Source organism: Alligator mississippiensis, chromosome 1, assembly GCF_030867095.1.
Source record: "Alligator mississippiensis isolate rAllMis1 chromosome 1, rAllMis1, whole genome shotgun sequence".
NCBI classification, from domain to species: Eukaryota; Metazoa; Chordata; order Crocodylia; family Alligatoridae; genus Alligator; species Alligator mississippiensis.
In genome coordinates, this window is record NC_081824.1 from 153,939,746 (window position 1) to 153,965,642 (window position 25,897).

The 25,897-nt window shown below is 40.9% G+C and overlaps 1 protein-coding gene across 3 annotated transcripts in view; it reads left to right on the forward strand.

The window, feature by feature from the left end:
* Window positions 1–25,897, forward strand: part of ACTN2 (actinin alpha 2) — a 129,053-nt gene that overhangs the window by 5,829 nt on the left and 97,327 nt on the right. Inside the window, exons 3-4 of one of the 3 annotated variants that reach the window (XM_059715677.1) lie at window positions 6,185–6,412; window positions 13,160–13,320. In XM_059715677.1, the coding sequence (XP_059571660.1) occupies window positions 13,195–13,320 (126 nt within the window). In that variant the 5' untranslated portion in view covers window positions 6,185–6,412; window positions 13,160–13,194. Of the gene's footprint in view, window positions 1–6,184; window positions 6,413–6,443; window positions 13,002–13,159; window positions 13,321–25,897 lie in introns of those variants that run through there. The other 2 variants (XM_059715675.1, XM_059715672.1) reach the window with 2 other exon arrangements.

Consider the following 25,897-nt stretch of genomic DNA (forward strand, 5'->3'; position numbering starts at 1 on the left):
AATCAAGCCAATCAGGAATCTTTGATTAGAATCATATTTACCAGCCATCCATAAACAGGGAATGTGACTGGAAGGAAGTGGGGAGGGTAACTCTTCAGCACCTGTGGGACTGCTGTGCATACCAAGACGCTTGCCTGATGGAACATAAAAGAAGGATCCCCCTGCCCCCTCATCCCTTCCCCACCCCCTGCTATGGAGAAGCAGGCTGAGACCACTGTGTGGCAGAGAGATTTGTCCCATAAGATTATGCCTATTCTCAGCAATTAATTTTGTTTTTGTCCATTAATCAATACATTTCTCACATTGGTTGATATGACTCAAAGTCCCATTTAAATTCTTTTTCACCTTTCCCACCTTGCTCAAAAATTGTTTACACCATGCAAAGCAATTCTATATTTGTTCATTTTTAACTGGAATTGCTCTGGCTATTCTTCAAGTGGAAGGAGGCAAATGCATTCCCTGACATCGTGTGGGAGGTAAGGAATGTATCTCTGATGTGTTGTTGTAGGGCTGCAGCCCTACATCTTCTCAGGTTTTTAGGTCATTCTGCCCTATCGACCCCTCACTTAGCAGTTATCCTTCACTTTCAGGGTAGAATTGCCACCATTTTGATATTACCCAGACACTACCTCTATGCAGTTTATCCCCGATAAGGACTTAATGCTACCTCTAGTGCTACCTAACTTTTTCTTATAGATGGCAAGATAGAATTAGTTATATCAGGTAAGTTTGAATGCATGTGAATGAAGAATTAAGACTGGTTTCTACCCTGTGGGCTTGATTATCTACTTGTTTACACCATCATAAATTAGCAGCAACTCTAACAAGGTCAATGGAGTTATTCTAGAGCATGACTCCTGTACCTGAAGGGAGAAATAGTCAGGCCCCCTATGTGGATAGTCGTCAGGAGGGTACAGAGGGCTGAATTGATGCTTGGCAGAACAGGAAAAGAGGGAATAGTTTTTTAGGAAAGGCTACAGGAACGAAGCACAAATTCTGGTTCTTTCTTTAGCTGAGCTGAAGTCAAGTGCTGGGAGGAGCTCACTTGCTAGGTAGAATCTATATGTCATTAATTTACCAAGAAGTCTGGCAGACAGTACCATGTTTCTGTTACTGTTTTTTGGAAAATGCATTGCTGATTTCCACAACAGTAAGCCCTGCATGTAGCTGGATTCCAGAGCTAATAATAAATAGACAGTCCCTGGATGGGTGGAGGAACTCTTCAGAACCTAATTTTACTGCATTTTAGACTTCCTGGCTAGAGGACTGTAAAGTGTCTGTTTTTAATCAAAATCACATAAGAACTTGTCCATACTTTTTTTATCGATCCTTTTAGACAGCCACAAATAAACAGTCAAGACCCTATGACCAGGAGAGCGCAAGGAAAGGACTCGTTGTAGGACAAAGAAGCTCTGTGCATGCATATCTGTGTAGTCTATATACATTTTGGCACTAAAGCTCCCCTCCCCACTCCTGCCTACTCTTGCCCCAAGAGAATAGAGGCTAGATACTATGAGAAACCAAGAAAAAAGACCTAGGGCACTTATAAACGTGCTCTGGGAGGGGGCTTATACCCGGAGTGTCACATGTATCAGCGTCCCCGCGCTGTATTGTGGCAGTGTGGGTGCTTTAACTAAAGCTCGTTAAATGAACTAAAGCACCACCATGTAATTACAGTGCATTGGAGCAGCCTCCCTGCATGTGTATAGGAGCCCCTAGTGATTATCTTAGCACTGAACTATTTGATGAAGCAAAGTACTGCTACATTTTATTGCTATCAAAGTACAATTTAACTCGAATCAGTTTTTAGGGACTGTGCATTTATTACAATTAAATAATTCAGCAAGACATCTATCTCATCAGAACTGCTACCAGTTTAGCCCTTTGTCATGTGTTTTATTTACTGGGTTGAGAGGTATGATTTGAGGTACAGAGCAATTGGAAAAGATATCTACATCAGATAAACTGTTACTGGCAGAAAGAATGACCCATGTGGCAGATGAGAGTCATATTGCTTCATACACTTAGGGAAATCATTCAGAGACTGGTGGCGAGGGCAGTACTACCAGCTAAACAGAACAAATTAGCTGGATATAACATTTGAGTCTCCATAAAAGTGCACATTGGCTTGAACGTAATATCTAACAAGCAGAATAACACCGAGTTTTTTGTCACTTACCTTTCAATATTAGGGCTATACTAGTTATGGAAGTTGGAAGAAAATCAAAAGTTGAAGGTGAAAATCAAAAGCAAATAGTTGATAGATATGCCAGGTTAGAGCATTTTTCCTTTCTCACTAAAATAAAAGCAAAATAAATAAATAAATAAAAGCAGCAAATCATGTATGGTACAGCTGTCCATTCCTGGGTCACAGCTGTTTGAACCTCTACTTGCTTGTCAGCTAGCCAGTTGCTAAATTTTGTTTGAAATGTTAAGATGAACCACAGTTCCCTTCCTGAAAGAGAGATACTGTTATCCATATCTATAGGTGCTAAATATAAATAACGGTCCTTCCTTTCAGGCTGCTTGTTCAAGCCAAGAGCCCATCTCACTGCTTCAATTGCTTTTTTTCCATTAGTAGTCAGCAAATATTTTGAGGTGAGATGCAGCATGCGTAATTTTCTTAAAACAGCTTTCATTTTTGAAGATGATATGATCCATTTTCAATATCAAAATGGAGAGGAGGGTATCCAGGATGTGCCTCAGTGGGGAATTATAACAATTAAAGCCCATCCAGTTACACACTGTTGAGCTTTAAGTAATCTATGTTTTATTGTTGCTTAATTAACAAATGTTGTGTCTAAATGCACTAGGCTGCCGCTTCCTGTACATTTATATTGTGTTTATCATACTGAAGTCTCGATTTCAATTGGAACCTGTATGCACTATTGTGATTGTGGTGGTGGGAATGATGAAGATTATAAAAAGAGACTCTTCTTGACTACTGGAAAGTAAAGCAATTCTTCTATTGCAAAGAACTCCGAAAGACCCCAGAATGTTTTCCACAGTGTGAATTCCTATTTGAAATCTCTGGGTTTATCTTGTGAATCACGTAGGTATTTGCACAAGTAACAGTGCTAATATTGCACAGCATCCTGCAGCACTCTTTAAAAGGATCTCATGGCATCCGAGGTGCTGTGACACCCTGGTTGAGAGTCACTTCTCTATACAGTATAATATTGGATATAGGAAATATATTTTTTAAAACAATGATAGTTCAGTAGTTTACTAAATTATTAGACAGAAAAACTGGAATTCTATTTTACTCTGTGTGCCTAAATAGCAGTAAGTGGCCCTGTAAGTGGCCCTTTTGGCCAAAGAGTGAGTTTGCGATTTCTTTTACCTCTGCAATATACATGCATAAGCATGCATGTGCACACTGAGCACAAGCAGACTAGATAGATATGTGTGTGCCTGAGTGTATGTTCCAGAAAAAAAGGACTGTCCCATGATTTAGCTCCAATAGCCGAGAGGTTAGAGGACTCACCCAGGAAATGGGTGACCCACATCATACACCTCACTCATCCATAGAGGGTTTGAATTTGTGTCTTTTTGACTTTTCAGCACAATATTATAACCACTATGTCACATCTTAGGCATTTATTCAACCCCTTTCCAAACCTTTTTTTGAAGCTGAGCCATTGCACCTTGCATTCAGTGAATAAAACTGAATTGGCTGGAGGGTCGCACCCAGAGAGTCGTGGTGGATGGGTCGGTTTCGACCTGGAAGGGTGTGGGCAGTGGGGTCCCGCAGGGCTCGGTCCTTGGACCGATACTCTTTAATGTCTTCATCAGTGACTTGGATGAGGGAGTGAAATGTACTCTGTCCAAGTTTGCAGATGACACAAAGCTATGGGGAGATGTGGACACACCGGAGGGCAGGGAACAGCTGCAAGCAGATCTGGACAGGTTGGACAAATGGGCAGAAAACAACAGAATGCAGTTCAACAAGGAGAAATGCAAAGTGCTGCACCTAGGGAGGAAGAATGTCCAGCACACCTACAGCCTAGGAAATGACCTGCTGGGTGGCACGGAAGTGGAAAGGGATCTTGGAGTCCTAGTGGACTCCAAGATGAACATGAGTCGGCAGTGTGACGAAGCCATCAAAAAAGCCAATGGCACTTCATCGTGCATCAGCAGATGCATGACGAATAGGTCCAAGGAGGTGATACTTCCCCTCTATCGGGCGCTGGTCAGACCGCAGTTGGAGTACTGTGTGCAATTCTGGGCGCCGCAATTCAAGAGGGATGCGGATAACCTGGAGAGGGTCCAGAGAAGGGCCACTCGTATGGTTAAGGGCCTGCAGACCAAGCCCTACGAGGAGAGACTAGAGAAACTGGATCTTTTCAGCCTCCGCAAGAGAAGGTTGAGAGGCAACCTTGTGGCTGCCTATAAGTTCATCACGGGGGCACAGAAGGGAACTGGTGAGTATTTATTCACCAAGGCGCCCCCGGGGGTTACAAGAAATAATGGCCACAAGCTAGCAGAGAGCAGATTTAGACTGGACATTAGGAAGAACTTCTTCACAGTTCGAGTGGCCAGGGTCCGGAACAGGCTCCCAAGCGAGGTGGTGCTCTCCCCTACCCTGGGGGTCTTCAAGAGGAGGTTAGGTGAGCATCTAGCTGGGGTCATCTAGACCCAGCACTCTTTCCTGCTTATGCAGGGGGTCGGACTCGATGATCTATTGAGGTCCCTTCCGACCCTAACATCTATGAATCTATCAATCTATAAAACTGATGGCGAATGGAGCATTGGGGAAGTTTCTGCCATGCTGGAAGTAAGGGTCCAGGTTAGGAATCAAGGCCCCTTCACTTCCAGGATAGCAGCCACTTCACTGAGCTACTCTTCTTGCTTTTTGCCTCTCATTTCTCCTGCCCTGGGTTGCCCAGGGGGGCAGCTGTTAGGGGTCTGCTTGTGCTTTTGAGGATCTAAATATTTTGTAACTTTGCATGAAATGACTACAAGCCAGAGCAAACAGGGTTCTTTGGGTAAACATGGTATCTTCTATTAGCCAACTAAATAGTTGGAAAAATTGATTGTTGCAAGCTTTTGGGCACAAACACCCTTCTACAGGCATAGGGAGCATCTACTGGTATTTGTGTGCTCTCCTGGGTGGAATAGAAACCAATATGCAAAATGCAGGTCTTTGAAAATGCATATGCATGGCAATGAGGATCAGAGGTCATGGAAAACGATAGGTGCTAGACAGGTAGTTAGGGAAGGGGGGAAATGTTGACCTGGTGATAAAATGGAGCTGGCAGGGCTGTGCGAAGCTTTGGTCCCTGATTCGATTCGGCAGAGATTCAGCCCGATTCAGTGGCTGAATCTCCGAATCTGAATTGAATCAGGAGACCCTTTAATCTCTCTGAATGGTATCAGAACCCTCCGAATTGATTCAGAGAGATTCAGAAAGATATTGTTAGGGTGACACTATTTAGATTTTGGGAAGCACTGGATTTGCAGCTGAATAAAGGCTTTAATATGTGTCTCAGCAAAAGCTGCTGGTCACAAGGCAGAATGATATATTAAAAATAACATTGCAAACACTTAGGTAAGCAGTTTTCTAACAAGGTCGTAGTGTTAGAACCCATTGTATAAGAAGAACAAGATGCAGCCCAGCAGCTATTGTCAGGAGATAAAGCAGAAGCAAGACCTTGGAGATGGTGCTGAAATCAGCAAAGAACCAGAAAGAACCAGCAAGAAACAACAATTCACTGAAAGAAGCTGGGGTCAAAGTCTTACACATGTGCTCTTAGCAGAGAGGCATGTAATTGAAGGAAATGCATAGGGAATTCCATGCTAATGAAGTAAACAGTAAATAGAGGTGGAGCTTGAAATGGGAGGAGAAATGGGTGGAACAGAAAGAGGGACAGAGGTGGAGTAAAAGTTAATAAGCATGAATCAAGGTGTATAAAATGTGAAAAGAACTATTGTTCAGTGCAGCTCCCCGGTTTGTCCGTTATTTGGGAGCTAGTCCAAAGCTGTCTCCATTCTGAATAAAGCTGTTGCGAGCAATGTGTACTAGTGTTTGCTCCCTGCTTGCTTTGGCTAATGAGTAACAGGATCCATGAGCAATTGGATCGTCGTCTCCCTAGTCGTTGGGCGCCACATGGAGTCGGTGTCTAACAGATATGACGATTCAGACATAGACCTAACTTTATATGTTTTTTCTACATACCTCAAGGTATCAGGCGGCTTGTGAATGCTGTGATGGTGGGGTGGATGAAGTGTCCCACAGGAGCATGGGGGGGACCCCAGAAGTGGACCAGAAGTGCATGATTTGCATTTGTGAATAATTTAGATGTGACCTTGGAAGAACCACTGCCCTATTCATGCACGGCTTAAATAAATATAATCACTTCTCATTTTCTAAATGCTTAACCACCATTCTCCCTTACATCATTTCTGTGAGGTAGGTAAAAGTTGTCCTAATGTACAAAGGGAATATTGGGAAAAAGGTTAAATGATTTGCCAAAGACTGCATAATAAGCTCAAATGCCTTACTCTGGTCTGATCTCCTCTCTCTTAGATCAGTGCAAATCACTTGAAGTCAGTGTTGATATACTAATGTACATGAGAAGCTGATTTGGCTTTTGGTCATTTGTCAGATTAAAGTTGCTACCTTCTACTTATTCTATAAGGGTGTTTTGAGGATCAACTAAAAGACCAAATTCATTCCAGCAGCCAGCAACTACACCAGGCTTGCATTTGAATCCTTGTCAAACATTTGGAGATCACGTGGCTGTACAAAAGCTCTCTGTATTTATTTGCATCTTTACCCTGCCTTCTGACTGACTCCAGACTAACACACCTATCTACCTCTCTAAAGCTTATCACCATAGTTAGTTATTGCCTATAATTTCTGATTTAGTTCAAAATATTTGTCGACCGTTACCTGACACAGCTCTCTTCTCAGTAACACCCACAGCATTGCTGAACAGTGAAGCACATCTTTAAAAAATGTTCAGGGTGCTATCGGCTACAGGCCACATGTGGCTCAGAGAGGGATTTTTTTTAATCTTCTAACATTCTTGAAGTGCTCACAGTATAGTTCAGTGAGAGGCTTTAGCGCTGCACTTGAACTGTTAATTTCTTTCTTGCTTACTCTCTTTGAAGATAAGTTTGAGCCAACATGTGGAACAGGAGCACGGCCAAGGTTCTGAGAACACATGACTGTTCTCCTGAAAGTTTTTAATAGGCTATTCTATACCCCGAGTCCATCCCTTGTCTCTCTGAACCATTTTGAAAATTCTGGATCTGTCTCACCATTTTTTCCAATCTTATGCCAGCACTATTTGTAGTTTCCCACCTGTCATAGTGTGTATTACATTGTGACGTCCGTATAGTGGTACTGCAGTGCTCACACATTAATAGACTAGGTAAGTGATTGCATATAGCATTTCCTTTGGCATCATAATTCTAATGTAGACAAGGAACTTTTGACTTCTGAAGTCTCTGACGTGTGCTTGCTTCATTTATCTGTATCACCCTTGTGAGATATGTTTGAAGTTGCCCAGGCGATATCTGTAAAACTAAGAGTGAAGTCAGTACAGATGCAGGAGGGTGTGAGGAGAAGCAGCTGTCCCTCTTTTGGTAGGAATTTTAGAAGGAAGCAGGGAACTGTAAGAGCCAACTGCTCCCTTTATTCCTGGAAGTAATGAGCTGTGTAATCTAGGTTTTTATTGGCACTAGTCACTTCCAACTTCTTCATTATGTTGGATGCTTCAGTATATGTATGAAGTAGTACACAGAATCCATATAAACACATGTGGAGAGAGAAACCCATTTCTTCAAAAAACTTAGCTCTAAATGGATGAGACAGACAGACAAGAGGCAGAAGCAATTATTTCCTTTGTTTTACAGATGGGAAATGGCAGTACAGAGATATTGTTCCTGGTCACTTCAAGAAGAGCAGTGAGGCCACTTAAATCCTTTTGAACATCTCACCTTAAGTGACTTATTCAAGGTCATGGAGGCCATCCCCTCGTTTTAGGCCAACACTACTTTTGTCCCTCTCAAAATGTTGGCAAAGGCTGGTGATGGCAGTGCAGTCAGCATTTTCTCTGTAGTCCTGCTCTATGCATTGGTAGTATAGCCTATAAATATTTCCTGCTGCACCTCATCCACAGCTATGTTTCAATGGCAGATGAAATTATTCCTAAATATAGTTTGTAAAATGCTTTGAGATCCTTCAACAATGTCAGCAGTTATTTTGAACCCAGAAGTGAATCTTACAGCTCTGTGTGTTTCTTTCCTTATCTCAAGGACATTACTTCAAGAAGAATTTAATAAGAATATTATAAATATCTCCATACAATTCTGACAGACACTGCTCCGTTCACAATTGAAGATCCTAACTTAGAAGTCTAATAACAGTGTTTTAATTTTAAACACCTTTAACTGTTTCACTGCTGATCTTCTTAGTAGAATCATCAAACTAATGACTTGTTCTTATACATTTGGGTTCATTTGGAGAAACAGTCTTGTAGAAACATGGTTGCAAAGTTTATATTAACAGCCCCCTTTAAAAATCATTAAAATTCTGGAGCAGTGTTTCCCAACCTTTTCCAGCCCAAGGCACACTTACATTAATAAACATTTTCCACGGCACACCTGTTAAGGCATTCCCCATCCTCATACCTATTGTAGCTCACTGACATGGCAAAATTCCATGGCATACCTGTTCGTTTCTGATGACACACTTTTGTGCCACAGCACGCTGGTTGGGAAACACTGCTTTGGAGGACAAAGAATGAGAAAGGGGTTAGTTGGTTGAAAGATCAGGTGAACACTAGAAGTTGCAAGAGTTAATTCTTGACAGGACAGTAAGGAATCTGTAAGAGCAAAAAAGGATACAAAAATACAGTGAAATATGATAATTTCTATTGATTAAAATAATGCAGTGGGACAGGTTGTTTAAAGCTAGTGTAGGGAGGTGAAAATTGTATCTACTTAATTGAGAAAATCCTTTTGATTCACAGGGCGTGTCTACCTGAGTGTGCATGTGCGTTTTGCAGTACCTCAAAAACTGATTCAGTCGGCTCAGCTATTAAATAAAAGCACACCAAAAAAGCCCCACTAAAGTCCCTGATCTTTACAGATGTTGGGCGAGCCAGGTCATAGTAACACACTACCTATTCTGGGCATGCGTGAGGCTCAGTGTAGGAATGCACTAAGTTTAAAATAAAGTAGCATTTTTTTTTATATTTGCAAATACCCAACAACATTACAAATATTGCAGTAGTGATTGTATATACTAAGTGGATTCAGTTATTTGCAAAAAGTATTAACCACTGCATTCAGAATTCCACACGACTTGGTTACCAGTGATTTAGGGGTGGCTAACCAGAGCTAACCAGTATGAGCAGGTACTCGGTGTAAATGTAATTATTTGAGACCTGTTATGTGATAAGAGTAATGACCACTGTTCTTCTCTTTCAGGTCACATGACTAATGCCATAGAATGAAATGTAGCATTCATTTGCAAACCAGCATTCTTCTGTCTCAAGTCCTTAGTATACTAAGTTCTTTGCATACATTTCTGACTATCAAGTGAATTCTCGACCAAAAAGTTGACACTTTTTGACTGATCCATCATTAAGCCTTTCCTTTAGCAACCATTCTCTTTCATGCCAAAGTATTAAATGGTATAATGCAAAAGTCAGGCTAAGATGATTTGAATCTAGGTCTCCAGAAGTAAGACTGTTGCACTAAGCTGCTGCTTCACCCAGCCCCTTTTCCAGTCTTTCACTGCAAAATACTAATGGCTAACTAAACCTCTTCCTTACTATTCCACACTGAGTAGCAGAAGGCATCCTATGATTCCACACTGCAGAGATTAAAAGGGCAAATGAAGATGTAGTGATTCCACTATAGTTTCCTCAATAGAAACCAGTGCCCTCTTGTCACTAGATTTCAGTCACAGATAATTCCCAAATACACTGTGACATTGTATTTCTGTGTCACCTCCTGGTAAGAACACTACGAGCTCTTTTAATGTTTTTTTCAACTGTGTCAGGAGAGTGGAGAGCTCTAGAGATATCCTTGCAGTCCTGCAAGAAGTTCCAGCCTTTTAACTATTCCAGCTCAGCAGGGGGAACCCCCCCTCTCTGATTGGCTACTTTCTCACATGCCCACCTCTTGGGGTTGAGGTAGCCAATCTGGGCTGCTTAGGAAGCAGGCATGAAAGTGCCCATCAATACAGAGCAGCTCTACTCCCTATATGTTTGCTCAGAGAATCAATTTTTCTTTGCTCTTGCTTAGCCCCTTCCCAAAACACCTAGCCTGATAAAAGGGATGGGTGAAAGATGCCTCTGGCTTCCTTGTCCCATCCTGCAAAGGGGAGAGGGGACTCCACTGTGGTTAGGGAAATGAGGGGGTTGAATCCCAGGAGGTGAGGTTGGTAGAACTGAGGAGCAGACTGGCAAAGACTAAAATGGGTGTTGGAGAAGAGGATTGATTTGGCAGTAGTGGGACAAACTTGCTGTGATGGGTAGATGTGTGCAGAGTGAGAGCACCTGCAGCAGGAACAAAAAGCAGAACCATCTATTTGAAAAATTACAAGCTACAGCTCACACAAGAATAGATTTATTTTTTCTGGAGAGACTGGTAAAACTTACAGAACAAATTCTAAAAACATGGGGTATAGATTGCCCAAAATTTACTTACTACAAAGATTTTCCTAACAGAAGTTTGACTATTTTGTACCTACAAAACCTCAGACTTCTTCTCTGGTGTTTAAAGAGTAGCTAGAAATTTGTTTTTTGCTTTATAGTTCATAATTGTTTATGAGAGGTAAGTGGGTCAACTGTATAGTTGGGAGAGCTGTTGGACAAGCGTTCAGGAATTAAATCTTCCTTAGAAGTTTTCAAGAGCAGATAAGATGCACTTGGCTGGGATGGTTTAGTCAGCAATGATCTTGTCTTGAGCAGGGGGTTTGCCGAGATGACACTATGAGGTCCCTTACAACCCTACTTTATGACTGAGTGCCCTTCCTGAGGTTTAAGCCTGCAGAAGTCTGAGCTTAGAGTTAAGGAAGGGCACTTGGTGCTCAAACATTTCTCCAGCAGCTCTCCAAAGTATACAGTTTGCCCAATAAGATATCACAAGAAGTCCTTTCTTAGACATTTCCTGGACCATCACATCTACAGCAACACTCAGACCTACTATATAATTATTTACTGAAGCACAAGTGATGATACAGTAGTAAAGAAGAGAATCATAAAATCTATTTACAATGTATATATTTAGATATGTATGTATAAATTGGGTTGCTTTATGACTATCTACTAGAGGCTCTAGCCTTCCTAAGGTATTTGCCTTCTTGCACTATGATCCTAATTTAGAAGCACACCCTTAACCTTCAACATGGGTTCAGCTTTTGAAGTAAATTATGAGTGTATCCGTGTGATTTAGGTGAGAGAGGAATTGGTCCAGGTAGCATATTTTGCTTAGACCATTACATGTTAATCTTAGATTATAGTAAATGTAGTAATGTAGGGGAGTGAAGAGTTGCTGTGAGAATGTTAAATGTTCATTTCCTGACTGCCTTGTGCATCCAGATTTGCAATCATAAAGTTACACTCATAGGTTATTTACTATCTATCTAGGCATACAGGATTTAAATTTTTTTTCTTTATGAAAGTCAAGTAGAAATGGCACGGCAGCAAGTTGGAATTTGGATACGTGCTATCCAAATAATTGCTATTCACCATTGCATATCACTCATATTTCCATATGGGAGGCCTACCACCCAAATCTGACCTCTTATTTGGGTTAATCTACGACTGACTCTCAGTACAGGTTAGTATTTTTCTACTTGTAACAGAGGGCAGAATTATGCCCAATACAAACTGTAGCACAGGGATGACTTTTGCTTTAGATACCTGGGTAAGTGTTAGTAATAGACTAGATATAGAACAAAGTAAAGCTGCCAATTCCCAGCAGAAATGCTGCCCTCTAGAAAACTAAAATGATATGACGTGGTCAGCATGGGATGTGTCTGCCTGCATTTCTAATGACAGTCCTACCTTTCCAGTGTTTGCCTTATAGTATACAGAGAGTTAAGAGTTTCCTCATTAAATTTTCCACCAGATATTTGCCAAGCTCTTGCCTCAGTAGTCACCTGACTTTATAAATGTATGTGTTCTCATTTGCAGCTAGGTCTTGCCCAGGGCTAAGCATTCTCTTTTCCCTATTCATTTCAGTAGGAGCTGAGGCACTTTGCTAGATCTAGCTTTTATTCTCTGGTTTGTGTTTCAAGCCTGCTCTATTTAGTAAGTTATTTTTTCTGTTGGTGTATATGACTTTCTGCACTGGCTCATCATGTCCCACTTTGCCCATCTCCCCGTTGTAGAAAAGGAAGTGACTCATGGGCTGGGCAGCTATGGAAGGACAGTAGGTACCATATTATAATGCATTGTCAGCTAGATTTTATTTTTAAATGTACAAGTTGTAATCAGCTCCCTGACCTCAAAATGCACCCACCAAAATAAAAAAAGATATCCTACAGTTCTTATATACCATAACACATGCATTTACACACAGTTATACACATACACAAGCACACATACATACGCACTAACACAAGAGATGTTAATGCAAGCCACAGAACCACTGAAGAGATACTGTACATAGAGGTGATATTTTTTTATAATGAGCCTTCCCTCCTATAGATAAAACTTTGCTTTTCACTGCCCATAAAACACTGAAATGTAGTTGTGTAACTTATTAATAGCACATCATAGCAAAGACAAAAATTGCACCCGCTTCTTTATATCGATGGATCATCCTGCTTCAGCCAATCAGGCTGGACAGCTGCCTCGCAGCTTGCAAACAGGGGACAGAGAGAGGGGAGGATGTTCCAGGCTGCTGAGCCATGTGACAGCCAGTGGGGATAATAGGCAGCAGCAATGAGCTGGAGCCGGAGCTTCTCTGGGGACTCAGCCACAGGGACCTGCGGCAGCAGCAAGGAGGGAGGGAGGGAGTGGAGGTCACCACAGGTCAGCTCCTACCTGCACCCTAACAGCTTCAGCCACTCCTGAGACAAGATTTGTCACTATTAACATCTTGTTGCTTCAAAAGCAGAAGGAAATCCCACTCCCCCAACCACTGCTGCATAACACCAATCAAAAAGTAAAATATTTCTTTAAAATCCCAGAACAGGCACAGAACTGAATCTGATCCTTAAGCAACATGAACCAGATAGAAACAACCATGCAGTACAACTACCAGTACGAAGAGGACGAATACATGATCCAAGAGGAAGAATGGGACAGAGACCTGCTTCTGGACCCAGCATGGGAGAAACAGCAAAGGAAGGTCAGGAGATAAACTGCCTGTGTGTGTGTCTGTGTATGTGGAATAATTATCACCTCCTTATTATAATACTGCATCTGGAATTGTCAGTGGGTGTGCACTAGGGAATCAGCTTCTCTAATTTTGTATTGCAATCTGTTATCAACTGTTCTTTTATATAACATAGCTAAAAAGCATACATAACTTATAAAATGCTCTTTCACTTTAGGAGTCCCTAGTTCTAGTGACAAGTGTTTCAGTATTTTCATGTTCACCTCTTGATGGGTGACAGGATTTCTAAAATTGTGTTTGGGGCCAGATTTTCAAGAAGTGGTCTCTGAACGTGGGTGTGCAGCTATTAAAAAATAAGATAACTTCAAGTATAAATGGGAAGTTATGCATGGAATTGCCCAACATCCAGGTGCAAACAAACATGAGCAGTCACGAGTATTCCCAGAAACAATTGAAGAGGCCACTCTTGAAATTGTGATCCGTTATGTTAATTTAGAATAGAATTTACTTTACTGACAGGTCCACTGAACAATCTGGCTGAGAAAATATTGTCTGGAGTAATATTCAGGCTTAGTTTTAAAAGCTCATTTTATTCAGTGACTTAGGGATTGAAAGGTACCCATCTCTCATCAAGTCGCAGAAACAATCTCATAAAATCCTTGGAACGTCTCACTGTAGAAGCAAAGTTTCTGCCTTTTGCATGTGAGAGGACCATTGTCCCATCACAGAAGCTAGTTGTACTCTTGTTTCTGAGCACTGGTGAAATTTATAACCCTACTGAAAGCATGGTCAACGCTTCTAATACTCTAGTAGATAATCACTAATATGGCATCTTTAGCACATGAAAAAGTGGAAACTGCTTAAGCTCAAACCACCTCTCTGTAAATTGCATAGGGGTATAGAAAGTCTGGCTTTTGAAATGTTTGTGTTACTTGTTAAAGCAAAAATTAATTTTTGCAATTCCCAGCTGTCAGGTCTGGGGTAAAAAGGTCACTGGCTGGCTGCAGAAGTACAAAATATAGCCTCCATCAGGCTATTAGACTAAATTCTGTTTCTTAATATATAAGAACAGTTGTCAGGGAAAATTTTAGAGGAAGTGTAGATATCAAAGTGCATGTGTCAGTATTTAAAGGCAGGATTTGACCCACTGTAATACCAAATTCTACAAACTGTAGAATTTGTACAGATTCCTTTGTAAAATTATAGAAATGAATGCTATATAAACTCCCTAATAAAGTAAGAGTAATTTATTAGTAGAATCTCACAGATACTCTGGAAACTAATAGTGAAATCTTGCCCCTGCATGAATGGGTCATCTTTCTCCTTTGAATTCAGTAGGGCCAGCATTTCATTTTACTTCTAGCAAAAAAATTGCAAACCTCCCCACCCCCCATTATTTTTTTGGTTTTGTTTGTTTAGATGTCAAGTGGTAGCAGCTACCCAGACACAACTGTGCAATGTGCATGAGTAACATGATAGAGATGGGGATAGCTGGAATTCTGGTCCTTGCATGATACTGACTGCTATTTCAATTGCATCCTCTGAACCAGTAATAAAACTGCACCAGTCAACACTGAAATTTAGTTTAGCTTGACTTCTTTTTACCTGATGAGCAAATGATTCTACTTTGCTGTAACCTATGGCCAACTAAAGCATGGAAAACACTTCACTGTTACAAATGAATCATCTTGATCTGTTCAGCAAAAGCTAAGGGCCTAATAATATGATTTCTAATTTGTGCTGCACAACTACAGCTGTTCTGGGAACCAGCTGTGCTGTTTTATACACAGGCATTTTGTACTTCCAAGTGACATTAACTAGATTTTTTTACTTTAGTTCATGATGATAGCACCCTGCCCTTTTTGAGTCTTCATGCTTTGCAGAGTGGCTGATGTTCACATGGACTACTGTGTTTATGATGATAACAGAGTGGCGGATCAAAAGCTGTCAGTTGCTTCAAAAGAGTTTTCCTGTTGTGCAAACTGACTATTCAGAGAATTTGGATTTTGGGAGGTGTATTTGGAGTTTGAAGTAAATCTGATTTGTTCCACTTTAAAAAATTTTTTTGGTAAGGAAAAGCTCAAGTGAGTTGCTAAAGCAGACACATTAGTTCCATCCTTGGGCTTTTACGCATTTGATTTTTCAATCCAGTTAGAGCATGGGGCATTGGAAAGTTAATAGTTCAGAGTAGATTGATAGATTAGATGTATTGTTGCTTTGTTATTCTACATTGCTTGTCTAGAGCAGAGACTGTTTAAGTGATACATAAGTTTAAGAATAACAACAATATCACTTGGAAAGGAGTTTGATATAATTAATAAATACTTTTTTTGATAGACTGCTGGATGAAATGATATAAGGGTATCAATCTTTTTTCATGGTGCTAAAAAAAGTTACAGAAAGTACATTTTCTATTGCCATAATTGCCATGAGAAGGCTGTAGATGTATGGGCATGGATTTTTGTTCAAGCTGGTAATATAATAGCCAGTGCAGCCCCGGCAGTTGGCAACATATATTTTCTATGAGACAATCTTGGAACAGGACAAAAATAAATGCCATTGTTTCTATTGTGGGCTGCCCTCTCCAGACTTGCCATTTCAGTGATATGCCTGGTATGAGATCTGTCAACAGATGCAAGTGCCACATGATGACGTCCATAGGATTACAATGGATGTGACGCCTAATTATAACCACAGTTCAAGGGATATTGTGGTCTGCAGTAATCCAGGCTCTTGGATATAGAATTCTTTGTTGCAAATGAATAAAGATGGTGAATGTTATACAAAAAGAAGCTGGGTAGTAGCTTATCTGTGTCTCTTCTGAATGTGAACAGCAATTTGAAAAGTCTGATGGGGGTAAAGTTCAGCTTGTGTAAAACCAAATCAGGACAGTGCAGCCATTTGGCACATACTGTATAATAGACACTATTGGTGAAATCCATCCTTGGGGACAGTATGTTTTATGAGTTCAAGGAAAGATATGAAGAAAGCGTTAAATAATTAAATGTCTTCATTGTGTCCTTTGTGGAGACACTTTCAATACATGCTCATTATGCAAGTACAGCTTTTGCATCTCTTGAATAAAGTACATGGGACCACTTGGCACTTCTGAAGGGTATGGCCTAAAACATGCATTCCTGTTGTCACTATGTACTTCACTCGCTTGGTTAGTTAAATACTACTTAACAAGTGTTGCAGGTGGAGACATGTCTCTATTTGGAACTAGAAGCAGATTGGCAAGTTATATGCCTGATACAGTGAGCGCTGGGCAAGTAGAGCACTGAACTGGGAGTGAAGTTAGGGTGAAGTTGCACATTACACATAGGCCATGCTAACTCTGTGGAATGCTAAGCAGTGTTAAAGTTTGGATGTGCAGTGAACAGTCACATGGTAAAGATTAATACCATTTCTTGCCTGCACAGCTCTGACTTGCCACTAGAGGGCTCAGGTGTAGGGGTATGGCTAGAAGCCAGGACACTTGGGCTGTATCACTGCTCTGGAGTGAGGGGCATGGTCACTTAGTATGGTCTATGTGTAATATATAACTTCACCCACTGTAATACCAATGAAAGTAAATGGCAGAGAGATTTTTCACAAGGGCTCATTGTTGACTTAACTTTGCTCTTTGAAGTCAGTTGAAACCATGGGGTCTTTGATATCATTTGCTCTAGAAGTGAGTAGGAATAAAGGTAGCTTCAAGAGGTCATCTAGCACCCTTTTCTCAAGACAGGATCAACTCTGTCTAAACAAGTCCTGGAAAATATAGTCCAGACCCTTATATCTGTTCTGAGTATCACTGAAATCATGGACCTGCTGCTTCACATGTATGGGTCAGATTGTGAGAACAGTGCTCTTGTAAATATTTTCCTTCATATATAAAGATTACAACATGTATCTGTGTATTTTAAGAAAAAGAGAGCACATTGTCAAGAATTGTATTTGCAATCGTAAGTTAGGGTTGATACTCAGAATAAGGGAGATGTATGGTTAGAATGGTTCGGACAAATATTTTTATCCTGACTGAGATGTACCTAGGAATGGGAGTCATATCTGAGTTTGAGAGCAGAATATCATTTCAAGTGTGCAAAAACACTTCTACTGAATAATCTTATGAAACCATTGTGATTTAATTGCTTAACTCCATGTACCTGTATTTAACTGTTGGACTAGATGACCTCTGAATTTCCCTTCCAGTCTTACTTTTCTTGGATTCTTTGAAATTGCTTTCTGGTCATACAGAGGCATAGTTTATTTTAAAAACATACTTTGATATCTATTAAATGAGTTTAGCTGTTCATCATTAGAAAGAAATGAAAAAGGCAATCCTACAGCTCTGTTAAAAAACAAGGTGTGATTAGAATTATTTTACACTGATAGAAGTATTTTCCCCCAACCCCTCATTCTTGCTAGTAAATAAAACTTGTCTGAAAGGATTGTGCTCATATAGAACAAAGTTTCTTTGATTGGTTAGAGTTCTTCCTAACAGCCAACCTAAATTTCTTTTGTTGCAATTCAGGACTAGAAGTACTTCCTGTCCGGCCCCTGTGACCACAAGAGAATAGTCTATCAAAGCTATGCATGTACAAAACTGGAATGGAGATACTGGAAACCATTTTAGTCAAACAGATGATCTTTCATGCTGTATATTAACAAGACAAATGCTGGTCATCTTTGTATCTGGTTAATAAATGCAGAGAAGCATTTTATTTATATTCTACACCAGACAGAAATATATATCGACTAGTTACTTTTAAGTAAGAAAGCAATCTGTTTTATTGATTATAATTCAGTAAACATTTACAATGCAAGAATAGACCATGCAATGCTAAACTGTCATTGATTGTTTATTTATATGGATTTTAAAAATTGTATTAACCAGATCTGAATATTATTAAAATATTAAAATATGTACCAATTCTGTTTTTACTATTTTTGCTCTGGTAGGAACAAAGGGATGCTACATGACAGGAATTCTGACTTGGAGGTGGATGCCAAGGATGTGAGGGCAGGTGCTTGCATGTAAAGAAATATCTGCATCTGTGTCTACTAATGAGGTGTAAGAGTTCAGGGGAAAGAGAGACAATGGCTGGTTTGGCAGTGAAAGATAGAAGGAGAAGGCCTGAAATATAGGGAAGAGAGAAAAGTGGTGTGGTCAGGGTCCTAGGAAGCCCATCAAATGGCCACACAGATAGCTTCATGGAAGTTCATGTATGTTTAGAGTAGAAGAATCTCCACTAAGTCAAGGCACTAAATTTGTCTGATATACATATCCTATTTTTAGATGGCTTTTTGTCATAAAATGATTTACTACTAGAGTTCTAAACTTTGACATAAAACATTCTTGCTTCTTATTAAAGAAAGTCTTAAGCCTTTGGGATAAAGAAAAGATTTGAAGATTATGGGCAGGTGCAATCCAGTCTTCAGGGTATTTCCAATGCAAAGGAAAAAAACAAGCTTGCACTTTATAGGTCTTCATACTAGAATCCTATCTATATTTCTTACCTGTTCTCTGCAGTCATTCAGGCATGTGTCTCTGGCATTGTCCTATAACTTTATAGAAAATGTTTAAAAACAGAGTCCCAGCCTTAGATGAAACTAGCACTACTACTTTACTCTAAGACCTCTTTACGGATTGGGCCACTAGAGATGTCTGTTATGTTAAAATAGTAACATACTGAATTCCTTTTGCTGATGCCATTTGTGTGGAATGGTGTCTGAGAAGGACGCTGAAGAGATGGCAGACTGGCTATATTTTGTCAACGTGTTTCATATCTTATCTCAAGAATTATCAGTTAGCTCTGCCCTGAAGGGGAAAATACACTGAACACTGGAGATATATATACAGAACATGACGGAAGATTAAACAGAGCTTCCATCAAATTAACTCAACCAGAAATATTCATGGCAATAGAATTTTATAGTTATACTGGGGAAACATCTCTTACTAAAAAAACCAAAGTAGTAAGAAATTAATATATGGAAGAGGAGAACAGATATTTATTTGTTTTCTTTCTTTGAATTTATATTCATCCTTTGTAGTACCTTGTTCTATTAATTCCTTGGTATTTCTTTCAGTTCACAATTAAAAATCAGACAACTCATGCAAGCCCATTTCAACCACAAATTATCAACCACCAACAAAAATATACGTTATGAAAAAAGGTGTGAAGGGTGTGCCATGGTAAAGCAAAGGCCATTCCACATCTGCAAAACGTAGCTCAGCTGAAGCACCCCTGTGTAGTTGCAGACAAAGCAAGGATTTGTTCCAAACCAGCAAGATTACAAAGACTAGAAGGAAATATGGGTCTAATCTGGTTCCCACAGTTGAAACTTTAGTGCTATGGGGTAGAGGAAACGAGTGAGCAGGTCTGAGTTTGGTATGGTTCCTTGAAAGGAGGAGTCTTTGTCTTATGTGCATATGAGACTCCTGGTGGACATTTATCATCCAATTAACATGTTAATTACATGATAAATTGTAACATGCCACATGTTCAACCAATTTATCACCTGATAAAATGTCACTTCAGTGTGGAACTCTTTGTACCTGGTTTGTATTGCATCCAAATGTGAATGCATGTTAAAACCATTAGTTGGTCTAATAAAAGATATCAAATTCACCCAAGAAACCTTGTCTGTTAAAACCATGCCATGCAGCCCTTCATTGAGCTACACTATGCAGCTTTAAATTTGCCCATGCCTACGACCTTGGATACTGGGCAGCACAGTGTGACTTATAAAGAACTGGACTTGCAGTGGTATCTGAGGAATTTTATACCAGATCCCCAAAATGTGCAGCCTGCACTTTTAAATTAACAGGGGTGGGGGGGAAAGAGAGACAGGGTGAGAAAGAAAAGAGAGAAAGTGAGTGTGCACGCACCCTGTCAATTGGGAGGGAACAGAGGTGTCTGACTTAAGCCTTTGGCAAAAAAAAAAAATGTGGGGGGGAGATCATCATGTGCACATGGTGCATCGCATACATTTTATTAATGGATGAATTTACATTCCAAAAATACCTTGACTATGTTTCCATCTCTCATCCAGACTCCACTCTGTAAAGTTCTGAATTTCAGCTAGCACGTATCAATGAGGGTTATAGCATTTAAAAATCGTTCACAAAAGGTTTCTTGTAGTTTCACAGTTAAGAAAAAGAAAATGAGTGGTGTGGTCTGCCCTAAAGATCTGTGATCCTGAAAATGGAAATCTCCAATGTCAGTGTACGTGTGGCTAACTAAATTCTATACAAGGAAAAGTATAACAAATGTGTTAATTTTCTGTATATAGAATCTAATTATTGGGAGAACATCTTAAATTCAAAATCATTGTAGATTCAGGTAAATATGGTATATCTGGAATATTTGTTATATCTAAAGCCTCAGGTCCAAACTAATTTTCTAACACTTGATGCAATTGGAGATATTCCCACTAAACTATTTTTGGAAGGTCAGATTCATCACATAACTCAAAAAAGGATTTACTATGATGTCCTATTAGAAGCTGTTCTACATGCACAATACCCTTATCCATCCACTTCCTCCACTTCAGTTTGTGGGATCCACAGTCCAAAAAGGGGCTGCCCCAAATTGAGACCATATAATATAACAAAGGATAAAACTTAAATAAATTTGCCAAAGGTTTGCAAGTTTATTGAGCTGCAAAAATTGTAAGGATTAGAGAGTTAGAAAGATGATGATAAATAGAGTTTATGATGGTTGATAATGGAGATGGGAAACTTTTAAATTGCCACCCATACAGGAGAGTTACCAGTTATGTCAGTCATTTAGTCTAGTCCATAGTTTGACTTACCAAGAAGGCATTGTGATATTGTCAAATATTTGAAGGAAGGAAGCCACCCATTTTAATTGGTAATTACATCTTTTTTGATGCAAGTTGAGACTTTTATCCTTTCCCCACACACAAACCTGTTGAACATTTAGCTGATTAAAAAAAAAAGGGATTGGGGGATTACAACTGGTAGGTTACATAATACATAAAAAGGGGAATGCCTTACTTCACCTAATTTAAAATATTAAAATACCCACCCAAGGATAGTGACAAATTGCTCCAATTGTTCAGATCCTGTAATATAACAAATCTTCTCAAAATGTTGGCAGAAAATAACATTAATATTCTTGGATATTTCAGTACCCTAAAATTTACGTGTAGTGATCTACAGAACTCGAGGCAGCTGCTGGCCAATTTCACATGCAGATTTCAGGGCCAGCAGCCATTTCTGTGGGCAGAGCATGGCAGCCCCCAACACCTCTGACTAGCCAAAGGGCCCTGGTGCCACTGATTGACTGTGAGGGCTGTCCATCATACTACCCCACCCCTCCTCACTGCTGATTAGCTGTGAGGACTGTCCCCCATAAGGCCCCACCTCTTGCTGCCAAGGGGTGAGCTGGCAGCCATCTTGCCATGCCAGCAGCCTCTCTTCATCCTCTCCCCCCTGGTGGGCTGTGTGGCGAGGCTGCAGTGGCCATGAGGACTGCAGGCTCCTTAGAGGAAGCCAGAATTTTATTTTTGTTAAGCATTTTTTTCAGGGAGCTCACCTAAAGTGTGGAGCCCATGCTTCTTCATGGAGCCCACCGCCTGAAATAGCATTTTTTGCAAAAATTGCAAAAAAATAATTTCAGTAGGTCCCTGTTGTGTGTTCTGATTGCCGTTGAAACTGACATTTGCTAAACATATTCTCTGTGATATATTTATTGAGTCCAAGTAACACAGATGTAGTCCAATTAATTTTATAGCCAGAGAGATTGCTAACATTGTTGATTAATGATATGAGGTCAGGAACTGATCTCTCAGGGCACCAATTCACATGACGGACTTCTGCTCTGACACATGCTAATTAGCATGCATCAGAGCAGACTCGATTAATCAAGTCTGCTGGAGCATGCTAGTTAGCATGCTCCAGCAACCTCTGCATCACATGTATTCAGTGTCCCCACATTTCAAAATGGCAGCAGGGATGTCAAATGAGCATTAGTTAAAGTGCCCATGCTGCCATTTTGAAGTGCAGGATGCAGTATACCTGTGACATTGCAGGTGCTTTAATTAAACTAGCTCTCAGTGCCATTCTACCCCCCACATTCCCCCCCAGAGCACATGTATAGACAGCCTCAAGCTTTGACAGGGGTATTAGCACATCATCTTCATACAACACAATCTTGTGTTCACTAAAGTCTTACCTTAATGCATTTTATATTACCTTTATTCCTTATAGCTATAGCCACTGGTTCCAATGTTAAAAGGGGTGGGGAGATGAAATAATAGGCAATCTTTTTGAGTTCCCCTTTGCAAGGGAAATTGATCAGATAACATATTATTGGTCACAAGTCTTCAAGTGGGATTTGTATACGGCAACTGTATCTACATATGCTGGTCTTAAATTACTTTTGGAGGAGTCGGTGGGCACATTTACATGTGCATTTTAATGCATATTAGCCTATTTTAATGAGCATTAAAGCATTACTAAACGTGCTATTTAGTTACTGTGCATTAAAATAGACTAATGTACATTAAGCATCACTTAAAAACCATGCTCTTTAGTTAATGCGGATTAAGTGAGGTTAGCGTGTATTTTCCTAGTACTTCACAGTAGAGGGCATTTTTACATGTGGTGCGTTGTGGTGCCACTAGCTTTTAATTAGCGAGCAGTGCTAATTAAAAGGGCCTGCGCATCACATGTAGCAGCATTGCTGCGTGTCCCTGTGCTGAAAAAATGGTGGTGGGGTAGTTGAACTAAACCTCGTTGAACGTGTTTTATTTCAAAGCACCCCGCCACCATTTTTTCAGTATAGACATGCAGTGACACTGATACACGTGACATGGAAAGCTGCTGGAGTGTATCAGTTTCCATGCTCCAGCAGACTCAATTAATTGAGTTTGCTCCGATGTGCTGGATTTCCAGCACATTGGAGCACACTCTGCGCATATGTGTAGGAGCCCAAAGGTACTAGATTTAGTGCACGTTAACTAAAGCGCATTAATGAATGTGTAGACACACCCACATTTTCTCTCCTATGAGCTAAGAGCCATCATCTTTGACTGTTAAAGACCTGCCTTCTCAGGCCTACTAGCCTTTATCCATTTAGTGAGGCTTCTGTTCCCATGCAGTAGCTTCACCCTATAGCACTAGAAGTTGGAATTAAATAGGATGATGCAATTCTAGTGCAGTGGACTAAAGGGCACAGCCTCAGGACTGAAAAGAGGCAATGCACTTACCAGGAATATGAACTTACCCCACTTAAATGTAAGCAATGCTCAATAAGTACACAGGCCTGTCAGAACTGTGGTGTTAGCAGCCCCCAAACCGTTTCATTATTCTCTCTCCTGAGGCTTCTAAAAGTTTCAAGGCTGCTATTAGAACTGAGTCAAGGGAGTGAGTCAGCTTCAGAGCTGCTAATACCATGGCACTGACAGCCCACCCTGTGTACTTGCGGAACACTGATTACAGCACTGTCAGTGCTGTGGTATTAGTGGGCCTGAATCTGGGTAGAACCCCCTCACTTTCAAGGATTCTAATAGCCAGTTTTAGGACTGCTATTAAAAACCCTAAAAACAAGGCAAGACAACAGCCAGAAAGCTGCCTTGCTCTTGTCCTTTTCAAAGCTTCTAATAGTGACCCTTTAAGAGTTGCTTCCCCTTCCTTGTTTCTGGCACAGTTAACCAGAGTACAATTATTTACAAAGCAGACAGTGGGGTTGAGAGACGCTCTGCACTTAAACGCTAGGGACAGACATTACACATAAATTGGTTTCAGTAATCAGAAACTGATTTAAACCTGTAACAGAATGGATGTTCAGTGCACATAAACCAGATTGAAAATGGCTTAAACCGGTTTGAGATAAACCTGGTTGAATGTAGTATCAGACTTAACTGATTTGGGTAAAACCAATTTATGCAATATCTGTCCCAGACCCCTTGCTGGTTTCAGATAAATCAGACTCTCCCAGCATCCTGGTGTCACAACCCAAAGTTGTGATTTTTTGTTTGTGTGCGCTTCGGCACTGCTAAATTATTTTCCCGCTAAATTGCAGCTTCTTTGCACTGTGGAGTTTTCTGCTGCAGAAGAGAACCCCGGTGCAACGGAGAATTTCCCGCCAATTTGAAGCTTTCTTTGCATGGTGCATTTCTTTTGCATCTAAGAAATGCTCGGTGCAAGGAGTTCCCGCCATTTGTATAAGAATTCGTGCCACATTATTGGCCGGTTCTAACATATGCACACGTGGCGGCTAGTGATTGGCTTGCTAGCCGTATAAAGAGCTTGGGTGGTTTCCACCCAAGTTGGAGAGAAATCAGTTGGAGAGAGAGAAATTGGAGTTCGAGAGGGAGAGAAATCGGAGTGAGAGAGAGAAAACCTTCGCCTTGCGTGAAGATCTCTAAGCGCTGCGGATCCTTATGGACCCAACGCATTTCTTAAAAGGCAACAGAGGCCTGAACAGCCTCTGGCCTCTCCCTGTCGCCGATAGATTCCTAAATGTATCCCTTCCTGCACAAGAAACTACTGAACCCACGGAGCTTCAACAACTCCGTGGGAAAGAACGAATTTGTCGTAGTCCTCTAACGAGGATTTAAGCGGAGCTGTACCTGGAAAACTGTCCAGCCTACACCACGACCATCTTTGGTGTAAGTAAACAATCTTTAAATCAGCCACTACGCGTCCATGACTAATTCTAGCTCGCCTTCGGTCTTCTCCGACCCCGCGTGCCCGGGCTGCTGGCCACGGCCCACGTGCACAAAAGGGCCCAGATCACCCCCGGCCTGCACACCTGGCATGCTCTCTGGGCTGTGTGGGGCTCTCTGCTCCACTTCAGGGCTGCCCCCTCCCCTCTGCTCCCTGGCTGAAGCTCCCCTCCCCACCACAACTCCCTGCTAAGCAGGAATTCCCCCCTTCCCTCTGCCGTGCAGAGAGGTGTACTAGCTAGCAGACCACATGCTGGCTACAGTCCGTGCTGAATCAACAGGCAGAATCAACAGATAGCTGGTAATGTCCCTTTGTTGTTTTCTTAATGGGGTGATAAACACTGAGTTAGGAGGTGGTAAACACTGTTATCAATTCTCTGCTGGGCTAATCAGAGCATCCTGCTGGGGTCTGGCCCCACCCCCTTCAGCTCATCCCTGTGCAAGGGAGGGAGGGCTGCTCTAACACCCCCGCCTCTCCCCCTTCCCCGCTTCTAGCCTATGCCACTGCAGGCATGTGCTGGCATTTCTGGGATGTCTGTACAGTTACATAGTGATTTAACCTAGCCTAACCTGACTAACCTGCAAAGATTGAGTCAATTCAGGCTCAGGCTTTTTAAATGTGTCTCTAACTAAACAGTTCATCAATTTAACTAGCATGCAGACAGTGGGAGTCAGTTACAGTGGAAGGGGAAGGCAACAAATTGGGACTCAAAATTGTTGTAAAGCAGTTAAGAAAATGATGCACTTACCTGGCATATGTGTCCCTGGAGTATGGTGTACTTCACCAACTATTAGTGGTAAAGAATTAAAATTCAGGTCTGCAGGTAAAGCTGTGGTAAATGATGATTTTCCTCTGTTGCTGGAGATGCTAGAACAGTAGAGAGAGAGTGAAATTCCAGTTGGA